General features: G+C 47.7%; 1 protein-coding gene across 1 annotated transcript in view; it reads right to left on the bottom strand.

The window, feature by feature from the left end:
* Positions 1-16,567, bottom strand: part of TWF1 (twinfilin actin binding protein 1) — a 30,553-nt gene extending 13,986 nt beyond the window's left edge. Inside the window, exons 1-5 of the mRNA XM_040410716.1 lie at positions 16,372-16,567; positions 10,227-10,304; positions 8,590-8,768; positions 3,893-3,988; positions 1,212-1,316 (exon numbers count right to left, since the gene is read on the bottom strand). Coding sequence (XP_040266650.1) covers positions 1,212-1,316; positions 3,893-3,988; positions 8,590-8,768; positions 10,227-10,304; positions 16,372-16,396 — 483 coding nt within the window. The 5' untranslated portion in view covers positions 16,397-16,567. The remainder of the gene's footprint in view (positions 1-1,211; positions 1,317-3,892; positions 3,989-8,589; positions 8,769-10,226; positions 10,305-16,371) is intronic.
* Positions 16,568-17,419: the final 852 nt, after the last annotated feature.

The raw sequence follows: 17,419 nt of genomic DNA, 5'->3' as shown, positions 1-17,419 counted from the left end.
CATCAAAGTGCTATGCAGAGGTTTCAGCGGAGCAGACAAAAGCAGGAAAAGTGCTGTGTACCCCTGCCAGTACGGTGCAGTGTAAAGCGGTACACAAAGCCCAAATTTCAGGGGCTTGTTTTGCTAGTAAAACAAATCAATTAATAAAATAAATTACAAAATGTATCTTTAGGGCATTTGTAACAGTATAAAAAAATGTTTAAACATTTAGGTATACTTTAAAAGGGTTATCCAAGAATGGATAATGATGATCTATTCTCAGGAATCATTATGACATCGGTGTGGGTCCGAGTCCTGACACCCGCATCAATCAGCTGTTTCTGGTGAGCACAGCCGGCATTGTCATACAATGTATAGCGGCTGTGCTTGGTATTGCAGCTGAGCCCCATTGACTAGAATTGGGGCTGAGCTGCAATCAGGCCATGTGACTGATTTAAATGGCCTAGGTAGAGCAAATACAAATTCATGTATTAAAGCAGCCTCTGCTTTACTGCTCAACCCCCTGCCAATCTGACACTGATGATCTATCCAGAGGATAGGCCATCAATATAATTTCCCGGATAGCCCCTTCAACTGCAACTCACCTATATAAAGAAAGCTTACAACCAAGCAAAAGCAAACGCAGGCTGTCCCTGGATCAAGACTAAACTATTAGGAAACATACAGTATTTGTAAATTGCAGGGAATATCATTGTAGCAGGAGGCAGTCTATTAGTAAAGATATAATGGGATACAGACAAGGCAGTTAATTAAAAGGATAGTCTCTCATGAAGACAACATCCGGCCATTTGATCTAGGTCCCCTGCTCGTGACCCGCCCTGCATAAAACAGAATGTAGAAGTGGCTCCTGTTCTGGAGGACTTGAGCAGTCCTTGTACAACACAGATGGCCTCCAGGTAATAGACATTACTCCCGAAACAGGCTCTGCTAGGGAAATGACTGGTTGGCCAGTTGGCCGTGGCTGTTGCATAGTGGAAGTTACCCCTGTAATACATGGATTTGTATACCTTCAGGCTAGGCCCGCCAGGGGCAATAAGAGATGCTGATGCTCGTTAGCAGTTGACTAAACTAAATCACCAGCACCGTCATTTTTTTTCTTTACATGGAAACATAGATATAAGGTTTGTCTTTTAAGTCTAGGTTATAGTTAGAATCATTCATTTTACCCAAAATATAGAACATCCCATAGGAATGTACAGAATGCAACTTACCTCATTCAGCCTTATTTGCCGCAGTTCCTCTTCTGATGCAGTAAGAGGGGCGGGAGAGGATCTGCAGACCAAGTATTTATGGTACCCACTAAGCGAAACATCTTCCTGCACACAAAAGTGGTAGTCAATGGTACAATGTACTAAAAATCCTAATACCCTGCATCACAGAGCTAAAGGATTATGGTCATTCTAATTGGGGAGGCATCCGATTTACTGGTGACTGTATTTCCATAGATTACAAGTACCATGGCAAGTAGATGAAGAAAGGATCACATACTGTAGTAAAGGGGTAATATCACTATGATATCCCCTGTATGGTATATGATCATAGAGGAGGGTCCCCCACTCGGTACACCCCTCTGACTGACTACTGTTCTGTGCGCTGTGGGGTTTTGCTCTGGTACACAGGCTACCGGACGCAGTATAGAGGCAATCACAAAGTCTTTGACTTAAACAGTTCGGTGTTTATTCACACATAAGGAAACACAAAATGACCGTTCACAGTCTTGGTGTTTGTTCACACCATGCAATGTCCATATAACAAAATCTTCACCTGGTTAGCAGTCTTTCCCCCAGCCGTCCACAGCAGGCTTTAGGTGCCTGTTTCCCGGCATGCGGCTTTCAAGCGTTTAGCGCGACACCAATTCACAGATCCCAAAACAGAGTATCCACAGCTTCCCTGTCAGATGGAGGGTCACCAACACCCAGCTGAGACTGCTGGCTGGGTTTTATAGGCCAGTAAAAACCCGGCCTGGAGCGTGGGGCCTGCCACCCACCCAGCACTTTGGCTACTCCCAGTAAGAGCCGGCCCGAATCGGCTTTACAGCCATACTAACAACAAACAGTGTCAGTCAGCAGATATAGCAATGGCCCTTACCGGGAATGCAAGAAGCTAGTGAGAGAAAGACACAGGTGCAGGCCCCCCCCTATTCTCCCTCCAACAACGTAGCAGTTTATATGAGAAATCCTGAACTATGCTTTTAAAGGGGTATTCTCATTATAACAGGTTACCCACTAACCACAGGGGATAACTCTCAGATCGGTGTGGGTCCTATCTTCGGCACTTCCATAGAAATGAATGGCGCGGCTGCGCACTTTTTCCATTCAACCACTCCGTCCATTTCTGGGGGGCTCCATGGGGTATGGGGCTCCCGATCTCGTGATCGGTGGCGGTACCAGCAGTAGGACCTCAACGATCTAATAGTTTTCAGCTATCCTGTGGATAGGGGATAACTTGTTATAACTGGAATACCCCTTTAAGTATATGTAATGGAAACATGGCAAAGTATGTGAAATAAATGACACACATGTTTGTATAGCTAGGTGAGAGAAGGGCTCAGCTCGTAGTGAATCTGGTCATGGCATGTTAATAGCAGGAGCCAAGCAGATGGATATGAAGAGCAAATTTGTCAACAGCTTTGGTCACAAAACGCAGGATGATGGGAAGGGGGCACGGTTGAAAACTTTTAGACAGGTTTATAAACCTTTTCTACCCGGCCCGGGCCAGTTTTTACCTTCCTGCCCAGGCCTTTTTTTGCAAAGCCAACATGTCTCACTTTATGTGGTAATGCTTTTACTTATCCAGGCCATTCTGAGTCTGTTTTCTCGTGACACATTGTACTTCACAACAGTGCTAAATTTGAGTCAATATATTGTCCTTTTATTTATAAAAAAAAATCCCAAATTTACCAAAAATTTCTCTATTGGGCTGCCTTCCCTGCCATTGGGTCCCTGTCACAGCAGCTTCCTCCCTCCACACACCCCGCGGTCATCGATGACCACGGCATAGTGAGGGTTAATGCGCCGGCGCATAAAGCAGGGGTCCAGCTAACGGTCTCTTGCAGCTGATCGGCGGGTGCGGCTCCTGCACCCCTCCTACTAGCGCGCCGGGGCACTACGGCGCTGGTCGGGAAGGGGTTAAAGTCAGAAATTGGTGCAAATTTTGCTGCAAATCTAATCATATGTGTGTGTGCATTTTAATAAATTTGGCACAGTTGACTTCAATGTATGAAACATGGGTCATAGTTTGTGGAGATAGATTCAGTAGAAATGTGGAAGTCCGTGCAGTGACTGACGGCTATATTAGCTTTTTTCCTGACCCGATCTGATCCGGTTATGGCCATCTGTATACACCTCTATATAGACTGCTCAGCATCTCATGCTCTATAATATGCTGCCCAGAAATAAAATGTCAGTGTGGCTTTAAATAACGCCAAGTCACTGCCCTCCGTGTTTATGCATCCTGTCAGAAAAGCATCCGGAAGTATCTAATCTGCTGCATAACACCAGGCCAATGACACTTTCCCTAGGTCACACTGCATATAGATCATTTCTTACTGTGAACTATAGACTGGTCTGCTCTCTGTATTTATCTGTATTTATGTATTATTTATGTATTTATCTGTATTCTCTGTATTTATGGCGGGGTTATCGTGCTGACTGCAGCCCTGAATATTGTACAATTCAATATACATGACTGACAATATACATGACTGACAGAAGTGTTAGGACAACCCTCTTTCCTAACTCGGGAACCCAATTTCCCAGTAAGAACGATAGATGCGCTCAAAACTGTGGATGATGGGAAGGGTGGGGTTTGGAGACTTCAATATACTGAAAAAACAACAGTGAAATGCACACAAATATAGAAGCTCAATTATCCACGACTAGGTCACACTTACCTTAGTTGTTCCAAAAATTTCATCTTTTATGTGTCCGCCTCCAAATTCCTTCTTTACAGTTGCCCTAGTTGCGGCATACAACATTTTCTGTCGTACCTAAATGTCCCCAACAAATAATAGGAGCGATCATGACTGGTCAAAATACAATACAGGGCTGTTCTTTTTTTAATAAATCTATTTTTTATTAATGATTTGCTACAAAAGAATATATACGGTACCATACATTATTGCGAGCTAAGTAGTTATATAAAGGTATATAGTAATTATTACAGTTTGAAGAACATTCCAGAATGTTTGAAAGGAACGGGGGGGAGATGGGGAAAATGAAAAGAAAAGAATAAAAGGGGGGAGGAGGAAGGGAACGGGAAATGATAAATTAGCTAGCAACATTTTATAGCACAATGCTCCCCGGTACTAAAAAGTGCAAAACATTTTATAGATTGGTGAACGACCACAGAGTATAGCAACAGAGAAATTTTACATTAAATCATGGCTACATGAACCTAGAAAACCTTGCATGTGAAAAGGTTGCATTACAAAAGGTACTAGAAGTAAAAAGCAACTGACTAGTCTAAATGTCACTGATAGTTCAAGTGTTAGAGGCTACCTCTCTGAGGTGGTGTAGGTTATGAGGGACAATGCCTAATTCCCATTCCATGATCCACGGAAGACTATCCAGGGTTTCTACAACCCTAGAAATTTGTAATGAGACTTAGTAGCCCAGCCTGCCAATTCCTCAATCAGATACATCTGATCAATCTTATCATTCCAATTCTCCAGTGAGGGATGTGAGGCGTTTAACCAGTTTAGACGAATTAACAACCTGGCTGTCTGAATTAAAAGGGTCGGTAAGTCAAACAACGACGGCTGCCACTTTTTTGAGGGGAGCCATAGAGGTACTGATTGAGGAGAGAGCTCTATCGAGGAATTGCAGATCTCATTTATTTTGTGCTCCACTTGGTCCCAAAAAGGGCGAATTAGCGGGCAATACCACATGATGTGGCCTAAGGCGACTCTCTGTCTGCATCTCCAACACAAATCATTGCTTGCAAGACCCATTGAGTTTAAATGGATCATTATACCATCTTGTCATAGTTTTGAAAGAATGTTCCTGCGTTTTTATACACCTGGAAAAAGCATGGGCTCTCAAAAAGATCTGAGCTACCTCTTGTGGAGTGAAGGACCTATCTAGATCTTCTTCCCAAGCTCTTATGAAAGCCGGGGTTACGCCACCCTTTTTGGAAAGCAGCCACATGTAAAGGAGCGAGATACTATGCATCGGTAGCAGGGCTCGAGTCGAGGGGGAACGGGGGGGAACGGGTGGGAACGGCGTTCCTGCACTTTTTTCATGGCAGGAACGCCGTTCCCAAAGTTTCAGGGCAAAAGGACTAGGAAGGAAGCGAAGAATGCTTTATACTCACCGCTTCCTGGTCCTCGGCTGTCGGCTCTGCAGGCTGCGCAGTGCGCACAGGAGTGAGTCGCTCTGTGACGTCACGCTGTGCGCAGCCTTCACAGCACAGCCGACAGCATGAGTAGAGGAACGTCTGCGTCCAGGAGAGGTAAGTGTTTTTTTTTTTTTTCATATATTATGGGCAGTGGGCTGATGAGAGGCACTGGAGGGGGGGGGCTGATGGAGAGGCACTGGGGGGGGGGCTGATGGAGAGGCACTGGGGGGGGGGCTGATGGAGAGGCACGGGGGGGGGGGCTGATGGAGAGGCACTGGGGGGGGGGCTGATGGAGAGGCACTGGGGGGGGGCTGATGGAGAGGCACTGGGGGGGGGGCTGATGGAGAGGCACTGGGGGGGGGGCTGATGGAGAGGCACTGGGGGGGGCTGATGGAGAGGCACTAGGGGGGGCTGATGGAGAGGCACTGGGGGGGGGCTGATGGAGAGGCACTAGGGGGGGCTGATGGAGAGGCACTTGGGGGGGGCTGATGGAGAGGCACTGGGGGGGGCTGATGGAGAGGCACTGGGGGGGGCTGATGGAGAGGCACTGGGGGGGGCGGATGGAGAGGCACTGGGGGGGGCTGATGGAGAGGCACTGGGGGGGGCTGATGGAGAGGCACTGGGGGGGGCTGATGGAGAGGCACTGGGGGGGGCTGATGGAGAGGCACTGGGGGGGGCTGATGGAGAGGCACTGGGGGGGCTGATGGAGAGGCACTGGGGGGGGCTGATGGAGAGGCACTGGGGGGGGCTGATGGAGAGGCACTTAGGGGCGGGCTGATGGAGAGGCACTTGGGGGCGGGCTGATGGAGAGGCACTTGGGGGCGGGCTGATGGAGAGGCACTTGGGGGCGGGCTGATGGAGAGGCACTTGGGGGGGGGCTGATGGAGAGGCACTTGGGGGCGGGCTGATGGAGAGGCACTTGGGGGCGGGCTGATGGAGAGGCACTTGGGGGCGGGCTGATGGAGAGGCACTGGGGGGCGGGCTGATGGAGAGGCACTTGGGGGCGGGCTGATGGAGAGGCACTTGGGGGCGGGCTGATGGAGAGGCACTTGGGGGCGGGCTGATGGAGAGGCACTTGGGGGCGGGCTGATGGAGAGGCACTTGGGGGCGGGCTGATGGAGAGGCACTTGGGGGCGGGCTGATGGAGAGGCACTTGGGGGCGGGCTGATGGAGAGGCACTTGGGGGCGGGCTGATGGAGAGGCACTTGGGGGCGGGCTGATGGAGAGGCACTTGGGGGCGGGCTGATGGAGAGGCACTTGGGGGCGGGCTGATGGAGAGGCACTTGGGGGCGGGCTGATGGAGAGGCACTTGGGGGCGGGCTGATGGAGAGGCACTTGGGGGGGGGCTGATGGAGAGGCACTGGGGGGGGCTTATGGAGAGGCACTGGGGGGGGCTGATGGAGAGGCACTTGGGGGGGCTGATGGAGAGGCACTTGGGGGGGCTGATGGAGAGGCACTGGGGGGGCTGATGGAGAGGCAAGGGGCTATTATCTGAGGTCTGATTGTTGCTCATTCATATTGAGATCTGATCTGAGGTCTTATTGGGGCTGTTAGCTGAGGTCTGATTAACATTGGGGGTCTGATTGGTGGTCTGACCTGAGGTGTAATGAAATATATTTTTTTCTTATTGTCCCCCTCTAAAACCTAGGTGCGTCTTATGGGCCGGTGCGTCTAACAGGGCAAAAAATACAGTACTTGCTTGCTCCAGCCGACCTCCCCTGCCCTTTGCGAACGCCGTGACATCACGCGGAGGCACTTGGGTGAGTTCCCACACTTTTTTTCCTAGGACTTGACCCCTGCTCGGTAGGGTATCATGAGATGTAAGCTGTTCAAACCAAGTAGGGATAGGAACATTGGTGTATTTGGTAATCAATGTCTGACATACAGTGTGCAACTCCTGTCTTGCCAGGAAGTTTCCATCCTTAATAAATCTGGAGTAGACGGGCGAAATATAATCTACGGATTTCAAATCTGATAGAAGAGAGGATAATGGGGTACCTGCTAAAAGACTCAAAAATTGTGGAATGTGGGACAAGTCGGGTTTTAACAGGAAAGGGATGGCTTCTGCAAGCAGACTACTAGGTGGGTCTGAGAAAAGTTTTACAAACAGATTTGATGTTGTAGATATTTAGGTATAGACCCTTGGTTATTCCTATGGGCGTTACATTAGGAGTAAAAATGCCCCAAAGCCCTGCATATTGTTTCTCAGCCAATAGTTCAAGCTCGATATCGGAACCCAGGGTTCGATATTTAGTGATGCATAATTGTAACCATCTTTTTAACTGTATCGCTTTGTAGTAGTAATTCAAATCCGGTAGACCAAATCCCCCTTGCGTGCGGGTTTTAATTTACCTATCGTGAGCTAATCTGGGTTTTTTATTTTTCCACAGGAAGGAAGTAAAAATCTGTCTAACTCTTCTAAAGAATGAAAGAAGGAGATGGATATGGACCATTTGAAGAAGATACAACAACTTTGGAACTATGTATGTTTGGAGCAGATTTGTTCAGCCTATCCAGGAAACCTATTGAAGTGATAAGGATTGTAGCTGGTTCAGAATCTTCTTCAGGAGAGGTAAGTAATTGGATCTATACAGCTTGGAGGGATCATTAGCGAGTTCTATTCCCAGATATGTAAGGGAGTCATCACTCCATCTAAAGGGGCAAGATGTTTTGAGGAAATGTGTCATTCGGGACGATAGCGCCACACCCATAACTACTGATTTAGAGTAATTTATCTTAAAGTTAGATAAAGATCCAAAAGTGGAAAAGAGATCTAGGACATGAGGGAAGGCTTGTTTGGGAATTGTTATCAAGAGCATCAAGTCGTCTGCAAAAGCCGCACATTTATGTTTGACTGTATTTATTGACAGGCCTCGGATCAATGGATTGTCATGGAACGCCTGAAGCAATGTCTCCATCACTATTATAAACAAAGACGGGGATAGGGGGCACCCCTGCCGAGTCCCGTTAGTGATGTTAAACGGTCTAGATAAGATACCATTAACCCTCCCTCTAGTGCTAGGGGCATGATATAAGGACATGATCGCCTGTATAAACGAGTAAATCTAGTCCAGGTCTGTTCTTTATGGAGATATAATAAAACCGAGCACCGCTGTAAGAACACTGCTAAACTGGTTTCTGGAAACTGGACACCAAACCATGTAAACATACACAGGGAACAAAGGTCTGTTCTTCAAATCTAAGGAGAAATCATGGAGGTTTTGTAAGCATATTCTATGTCAAAGTACTTACATGAGAGTAGTCAGGAGACCAAGCGATGAAGAGCCACTCATAGCCCTGGGCATTCTGAGAATCCAACCGATATAAGATATAACATGGCTGCTTATCTTCTAACAGTGGCAAAATAGAGCTGTCATAATCTCTTTCCCAGGAACTTGCTGGCTTTTCAGTGACGCTCACCATCAGTTGCTCTGTGTAATGTAATTTATAAGAAGTGTCACCATGGCCATAGACATGAGAGAGAGGAAGACCTGACCACAATCAAATGTTCTCATATTGCAATGTTCATGATCAACCCTATTAAAACAGGGATATTGCCTGGTAGGGTTGATCATGCCGATTAAAACAATGCCTTTCTTTACTTCGTAACTTGCACCTCTGTGGAGATATGTGGACTAGGCTTGAGGCAATCGAGGTTGGGATCATAGATCTGAAGTCGATTCGTTGTAACACTTTGTTTTAATGCTGTGCGGAGACCTGTCCGTGGAGGCAACATTCCTTTCAGCCGAAGTCGCGCAAGATCAGTGTCTTTAAAAACATTTTAAATTAGCATTCCAAAGTTGGGTTTGGTACCGACTTCGGATTGCCATTTTAAAATATTTTTAAAGACACTGAAGTGAATACCGAATTCATTCATCGAAGTCTTGTGCGACTTCGCCTGAAACTAATTGTGCCTCCGTGACAGCATTAAAATCTAAGTGTTTGACTGAATCAACCTCGGATCTACAGTCCGAAGCTCGATTCGCTCAACACTAATGTCGACGTTTGTATTTGTGCAGATTAGATAGTTTGAGCACCAAGGGTCCAGCAAAGCACTAGGAGCACCGCTATTGCTACACCCCTCAGTGCTCAGTACTTTCCTCTCTCCCCTAAGCAGTCCTGTCTAATGATGCCTGCGCTGCCTCTCACTTAGTTATTGGTGACCCAGCTTTATTCATTGGTGGCAGTGTGTTTTAGCATAATCATACATTCCCTTAGGAATCGATGATCCATGTGCTGTGTCTTATATCCAGGCATTCATTGGTGGCAGCGGAGCCCCTGCAGCAGGAAGAAGAGAATACTTTTTGTATTATATTTGACGACTGACAGTTCCCCTGGTGGCACCAGTCCCTAGACGAGTGTGCAGACCTCAAGATTTAAAGGGAAACTGTCAGAAGTTTCATGCAGTCCTAACTATGGGCAGTCTTCCCCATTACAATGAACTGTCTTTCACTCTAACACTGTCATATTTCAGAGAAAACACATGGGGTCATTTATCAAACTGGTGTAAAGTAGAACTGGCTTAGCTGCTCAGAGCAACCAATCAGATTCCGCCTTTCATTTACCAAAAGGTGGACTCTGATTGGTTGCTATGGGCAACTAAGCCAGTTCTACTTTACACCAGTTTGATATATGACCTCAATAGTTTACAAAAGGCCTGTGAATGGGGAGTAGAGTCATTTGGGCAGCTCCCGGCCGGCTTCTCCCACCCAGCTCAGCTAGGTTGACAAAAAGGGTAAGACCTCTCAATCAAGCCAAGCCATTAACGGTTATAATGTAAACCTTTCCCCTTTAAGAGGGTAGGGAAGGGAATAGGGAGCTCAGATGGGTTGTGTGAACAAGCCCTACATGCATCCAAACGGTCAAAATGAATAAAGAGCTTTACAAACCATTCTCAATGTCTAGTTTCAATAGCCTGTATTTTCCATTTCTAGCGTTGGCAAAGGTTTCTTGAACATTTTCACTCGCTGTAAAAAAACAAAAAAAAAACAATAAAAAATATATGCATTAAAAATATATATCAATATAAAAATGAATCATTTACCCAAAATGATATAATAACATCAAGGAACGTTCAAGGCATTTTGGAAGTGTAACATACTGTATATACTTACATATATAAAATACTATAAAATACTGTTACAATGCTGTGGATTCAAATCATGATATAGAGCAGGGGAGACTGATCCAAAATACTGCAGTCCAAAGAGAAAACGGAGAAGTTGCTCAAAGCAGACTGAAGTTTCCATTTCCAAAAGGCCAGAAGTACTGCAATCTAAACATTTGCCATAAGAAAGGTCTCTAGTTTTTGCCCAAGTTTAATAAATCTTCGTACTATGGGGGTCATTTATTAAAGCGCCGGTCTTAATAACCGCTGCGCTGGTGGTGGATCCCCTGAAGATATGTAGAGGCGCCGGCCTCTTCATAACTTCGGCGCATCCGCCGCCCGTCTAAATGTAAGCCAGCTCCCTCGCTGGTGCAGATTTGGACTAGGGCTGCAGTAAACGATTATTTTAGTAATCGAGTATTCTATCGATTATTTTTTACGATTAATCCAGTAATTTAATAAGAAAAAAATAATAGACTGTTTTCCTTTATAAAAACTCAGACCCCCTGCCATTAGTCCCCAACACCCTTTGTTCCCCACTGTGCGATCAGCCCAAGTGCATCAGCTCTCCCTCACCCCAGTGCCATCAGCTCTCCCCACCCAGTGCCATCAGCTCTCCCCACCCAGTGCCATCAGCTCTCCCCACCCAGAGCCATCAGCTCTCCCTCACCCCAGTGCCATCAGCTCTCCCCACCCAGTGCCATCAGCTCTCCCCACCCAGTGCCATCAGCTCTCCCTCACCCCAGTGCCATTAGCTCTGCCCCCTTGTGCCATCAGCTCTGCCCCCTTGTGCCATTAGCTCTGCTGCCATGCTCCTCCTGACACCCGGATTGCACAGCGTCATTGGTTTCTATGACGCTGTGCACTCCAGGTACCTGGCCTTAGTTGCGCCCCCACCCCCTCGGTTTCACCAACTTACCTTTCCAGCAGGGGCGCTGCCGAGACTCCGTCGTTCTGCGCTGCTCTGCTCCTGACACCGTGCGTCAGGTCACGGCGTGCGTACGTCAGGAGGTCAGAGCAGCGCGGGACCATGGACGTACTGTGGAGTGTCCAGAGGCCGCCTGCTGGAAAGGTAAGTATTCCAAGCGCCGCGGGAGTAATAGCAAGCGCTTCCGCTCCATGGTCACATGACACAAACGAATCTTCGATGCAAAAAAATTTGCATCGAGGATTTTTTTGTGTCGAATTACTCGATTTAATCGAGTAATCATTTCAGCCCTAATTTGGACCATTTTCTAGTCCTAAAACAGGAGTAGAAAATGAGTGGTGGCCCACCCCCTTCCCTAGACCATGTGTGAGAGGGGAAAAGTCACAGATTGCAGCGCAAATAACCTGTGCACCACAATCTGCGACAGATATACCCCAGAAAACTGACCCCCCATATGTATGTATGCAGAGAACTGCTCTGTACGCTGGCACTAATAATGGTATACTTGAAGATAAGAGAAAAAAAAGAAACTGTTGTAATACAGATCTATCAAAGGTATTGATCTGTGGGGGGTCTGAGTGCTGAGCCCCCCACCAATTGCCAGGAATCAGAAGCCGCCGCATAGCACTCTCCTGACTACAGGAGACAGAATCCAGAAGGGCACACAGTCCATCTCGCCTCCTCTTAGGTGAACGCACATACAGTAAGATCCGCACTAATTTCCGCGTGGATTTACGGTATGTGCGCTTCTGCAGCATATCCGCAACCAAGATCTTCCATTGAAAAAGGTGAAATCCGCAGCTAAAACCACAAACATAACTGACATGCTATAAATTTTGGAAATTCACACAGCAGGTCAATTTCGGCACGGGAAAGTGCACAGTACGTGAGATTTGTGTAATCTCATACAATTTGCTGGTACTGTAATATGCAAAAAACCCTCGTATGTGGCAGATTAAGGCTTCATTCACACGTCCGCTATTCCGTTCCGCATTTTGCGGAACAGAATTGCAGACCCATTCATTTCTATGTGCTGCCCGGAGCCGGAAATGTGGACCCGCACTTCCAGGTCCGCAATTCTGATCCCGAAAAAAATAGAACATGTCCTATTCTTGCGGACAAGAATAGTCATTTTCTATCAAGTGCCGGCGATGTGCGGTCCGCAAAATGCGGAACGCACATTGCCGGTGTCCATGTTTTTCGGATCCGCAAAACACACGCAGACGTGTGAATGGACCCTAAAGGTGTCATCTGAGACAAAAAAAATGTCCCCCATATGCCCGGGCCCCTCACACTGAAAACACTTACCTGGCTCCCCCCGGCACTCCTGGTCCCCGCACCGCCGCTGCAGCTTCTCCCCGTGCGCGGATAAAAACATCCGGTGTCAGGGGGACCAGTCAATGGCAGGCGGTGACAGGGACGAGCCTCCCTAGCATCACCTGCGATACTAGGAAGACTCGTCCCCAACACCAGATGTTTTCATCCGCGCACGGGGAGAAGCAGCAGCGGCGATGTGGGGAGCGGGGAGCCAGGTAAGGCTACTTTCACACTAGCGTTCGGAGCGGGTCCGTCTGATGTTTCCTCAGACGGATCCGCTCCTATAATGCAAACGATGGTATCCGTTCAGAACGGATCCGTCTGCATTATAGTTCAGAAAAAAAACTACGTGTGAAAGTTAGTCAGACGGATCCGTCCAGACTTTGCATTGAAAGTCAATGGGGACGGATCCGTTTGAAAATTGAGCCATATTGTGTCATCTTCAAACGGATCCGTCCCCATTGACTTACATTGTAAGTCTGGACGGATCCATTTGCCTCCGCACGGCCAGGCGGACACCCGAACGCTGCAAGCTGCGTTCAGGTGTCCGCCTGCTGAGCGGAACAGAGGCTGAACGCTGCCAGACTGATGCATTCTGAGCGGATCCGCGTCCACTCAGAATGCATTAGGGCTGGATGGATGCGTTCGGGGCCGCTTGTGAGCCCCTTCAAACGGAGCTCACAAGCGGAACCCCGAACGCAAGTGTGAAAGTAGCCTAAGTAGATTCAGTGTGAGGGGCCCGGGCATATGGGGGGGGGGGCATTTTTTTGTCCCGGAAAACCCCTTTAAAAGTTCCCTATTTCAATACTGAGCTAAGAGTCCACAAACAATGCAAGGCAGCTTTGTGCCCTGCGGAGAAGGAACGTGATTACACATGTCATTTTCATCGCTTCTGTTCCGCTTAACAATGAAACGTATAGTCAGCACGTGCAGAACGTCCCTTCCCTATTAGGAGAGAACAGCAGGTCTTGGACATGGGAGCAATCACTGGAATGTATTGAACGTTGTGCCAGGTTTACATGGAAAGCATGCAATATGCTACAAGGTGCCTGGAGGCCAGGAGTAAAGGTCTCAGGAGGGGTAAAGTCTGAGCTGGAGACTTGGAAGTGCTGTCCGACATTGCGTGTTTACTAGAGGAGCAGCGTATCGCCAGATCATTAAAGGGAACCGAGCCAGACACTACGTCGCAGAAACTTGCTGATTTGGTGGCGGATTATGTGTGTGAATGATGTTGCGGATGACATCTCCATTGATGAAAGAATGGAGACATTCAGCGACAGCAAATCCGCAGGAAAACCGTATCTGCGTCCTGTTCTGCAGGTACTGACACTCTCTTTATGGTGCGGATTTAGGTGGAGAGTTATCAAACTGGTATAATGTAGAACTGGCTTCGTTGCCCATAGCAACCAATCAGATTCCACCTTTTATTTTCCAAAGGAGCTTTGAAAAATGAAAGGAGGAATCTGATTGGTTGCTATGGGCAACGAAGCCAGTTCTACATTATACCAGTTTGATAAATCTCCACCTTAGTGTGTGAAGGCACCCTAACGCTGATTCTCAGTAATTCTCCATAATGTCATTTTATCAGTCTCTAAGACTATGTCAATCTATAGATAATAAATGTATTGATCGGGATCAAAACTAGTGCATAGGAAAAGTGATTTGTGTGGTGGCTGGATCAGTCTCTCAGCCATGAGATCAGCTGCCAGCCTAGCCCCCCTGATCCCTGCCGGGGATCCCATTCAGATGCATGCTCGTAGAGTCCCAGAAGGGGGGACACGTGTGATGGAGCACGCCACAACATTCTCTTTTGGAAGAAAAGGCTATGGGCTCCATATTACAGATCTAATCAAGGCCATTTGAGTGTGGCCTTCAAGGGGTTATTCAGGAATTGATAATGATGTCATCACTATCACATCGGCGGGGGTCCGAGTCCCACCATCCCCGCCGATCAGCTGTTTCAGGGAGCCACCGCGCTCACCGGAGGTCTGGGGAGCACAGCGCCGTACACCATATAGTGGCAGTGATTGGTACTGCAGCTCAGCCCCATTCAGAGGAGGCAGCACTGTGGTAACCAGCTTTGTCCACAGCTCAAGGACAGATTTGTGTAGTTGCAGTGCCAGAGCTAGGTGTGAGGGGTGCTGGACCCCCACCCAGGAGATAGTGACAGGCCATCACCTGGGGTTGACTGGCGTGGAGACCGGGAATACTGACCAGCATTTCACACCACTTCTGAGAGTGGCCAAATGTCGTAAAAATCTGCACATTTTTTCACCACAAAGCTGGCAGAGCAGGTTTGATAAAAGTCCCCCAAATCTTTTTGTATTCCCCATTTTCCCGTCCAGTGCTGGGATCCTCGTTCACCAAAGACGGGCTCAATAGAAAGTCATTGGGGGGAATTTGTCAAACAACTTTTCCTTGTGTAACATTAAAATAGTCACAACTTTTGTGCAAAAACCCATAAGAATTGTCATGTTTTAGCTTCAGGTTCCAATCCCAAGACCCTGCGATACAGGAGCTATGGAGGGAGCCAGGACTCGAAGACACGGAGTAGAGAATGTACTATAAGCAGGGGCGTAGCTATAGGGGGTGCAGAGGGAGCAGTCGCTACCGGGCCCAAGAGCCTGAGGGGCCCAAAGACCCTTGTATTATAGAAAGTGTATGCAAGTTACCCCTCTGGCTGGACGGAAGGGGTTAGGTCAAGAATTTGGCATGGGGATGGGGGGGGAGGTGCGGTTTTAATTTTTGCCTGAGGCAGCATGAAGGCTTGGTGCTTCCCTGTCCCTGACCACTAACCACTGAGGGAAGGGGGGCCCAAGCTCAACTCTTGCACCAGGGGTCATGAACCTTTAGCTACGCCCCTGACTATAAGAGTATCATATGACCGCGGGTACAGGTCACAATACCGCCTGGTGACAGCGCAGTACGGTGTAGAGGGTACAGTTACACTCGTCAGGTATCACTACTTACATCACTCTTCAACCTTTGGGGAAGCCTGTACTAGCCCGTCATACGTGCATGCCATGGAGGACCACACGTGGCACAATGGCAGGATACATATAGCCTTCAGTATTAAAGAGGACCTGTCACCTCTCCTGACATGTCTGTTGTACTTACTACTTGTGTTCCCCATGTAATAATTCTAATGATACTATGTTGTGTCATTCCTCTATTATTCCTACTAGAAGTCTATGAATGGATGACCAGTCGTATGCAATTATGGTCCAGATGGGTGTTACCAGCGGAGGCGGTGTGCCCCTGCACAGTGTCAGACTCCTTTTGATACAAACAGGGGGCACACGAAGACCTTATTCAGGGCACCTATTGAAACCGAGTGGCATACACAAATTCATTTTCTCCGGAGGGGACCTGGATCCAGCGCCACCCTGTACCTAACTGCTGCGCACCTCTTTTTACGTGCGGACAGGTTTATGTCCTATTACAACACAATGGGGGCATTTTCCATTCTTTTACATGATTTTTCTCGTTTTCCCCTGGCCACAATCCCTCTCATGTGACTGATGAGCAGAAAGGTGGCAGTGCCATTGTTCTCAGCGTGCCCGGCATGAAGAATACAGGGCAGCACACTAGCTGGCATAGCGCTAGGACATTGCATGAGGGCTAGGAAATACCCGTAACCATGTACTGCACAATGCCAGGCAGCCCATCGGGCAGCACTCACCCTGGATGCCGGTCTGGTGGGACATGGTGAAGACTGTGCGGCTCCCGAACCTCAACCAGGAAGTGACAGGGCTGAGCCGGCTCCCGCGGGATACACGTCATCGGCCCGTGCGCTGGTTGCCGGGCAACGGAGCCCGATTCCAAACACAGGTCGCAGTGCACACACCCTTAGTGAATCGATGGGCATTGCGCCATACACTGTCCTCTATAAAACCACGTGTGCACTGCCATAAGTGTGGCACCATGAGTGCCTCCACAGCAGCCTGCCCCTCATAGACAGTGCCCTCCATAAACAATACTGTCTACTAGGAGGCGCTCACTGCCTACAGACAGCTAGACATATGCAGGTTGCGCCATCTAGTGGCGACTGAATCTCCCCTATGGTGTCCTCTATCAGGGTTGCCATTGTGTCAACCAGAATTTTTTCTTTTTTTTGGACAAGTTAACCAATCCCAAAATATGGACAGCCAACCTTCTGTATGGACGAATTAGAAAACTAGAATGAATGATGAAGTAATACGGGTCTACAGCTCAATATGCTGATAAGAACTCATTACCAGCATTTACTGTGAGCTGTAAAATGATGATCATTACAAACAAAATAATTTAGTCAACTACCACCGGCCTCAAAAAATCCCGACGGACACATCAATTTTTTTTTTCACAGACACCAGAAAAAAAGTCACCTAATTTTACGGACTGTCCAGAAAGGTCTTCTATCTACCTGTAGCATGTCAGCATCAGTGGTGCGGGATGCTCAGTTCTAGAACTGTATTTTATGCACTGTATGTTTTATGACAATAATAAGATTTTCTGAAAAATGTACAAGGAATCTTGAAATCAGTTGTGCTCAGTGTTACCCACTTATGTGCTTCATAAATATGGTGCTTATTCTGAACACCAGATTTCTCACTGTATTTACACCAGACTACAGCTTGAGAAATCTTCCCCTATTGTAGAAAAGTCTCTGCTCCTCCTCACATAATATATTACAAAACTGGCTGCCTGCAGCCACCACTAGGGGGGGCTCGCCTAGTGGTGGCTCCAGA

Source organism: Bufo bufo, chromosome 1 (genome assembly GCF_905171765.1).
Source record: "Bufo bufo chromosome 1, aBufBuf1.1, whole genome shotgun sequence".
Lineage (NCBI taxonomy): Eukaryota > Metazoa > Chordata > Amphibia > Anura > Bufonidae > Bufo > Bufo bufo.
The sequence above is the reverse complement of the archived record's forward strand: the minus strand, read 5'-3'. Positions and strand labels throughout refer to the sequence as shown.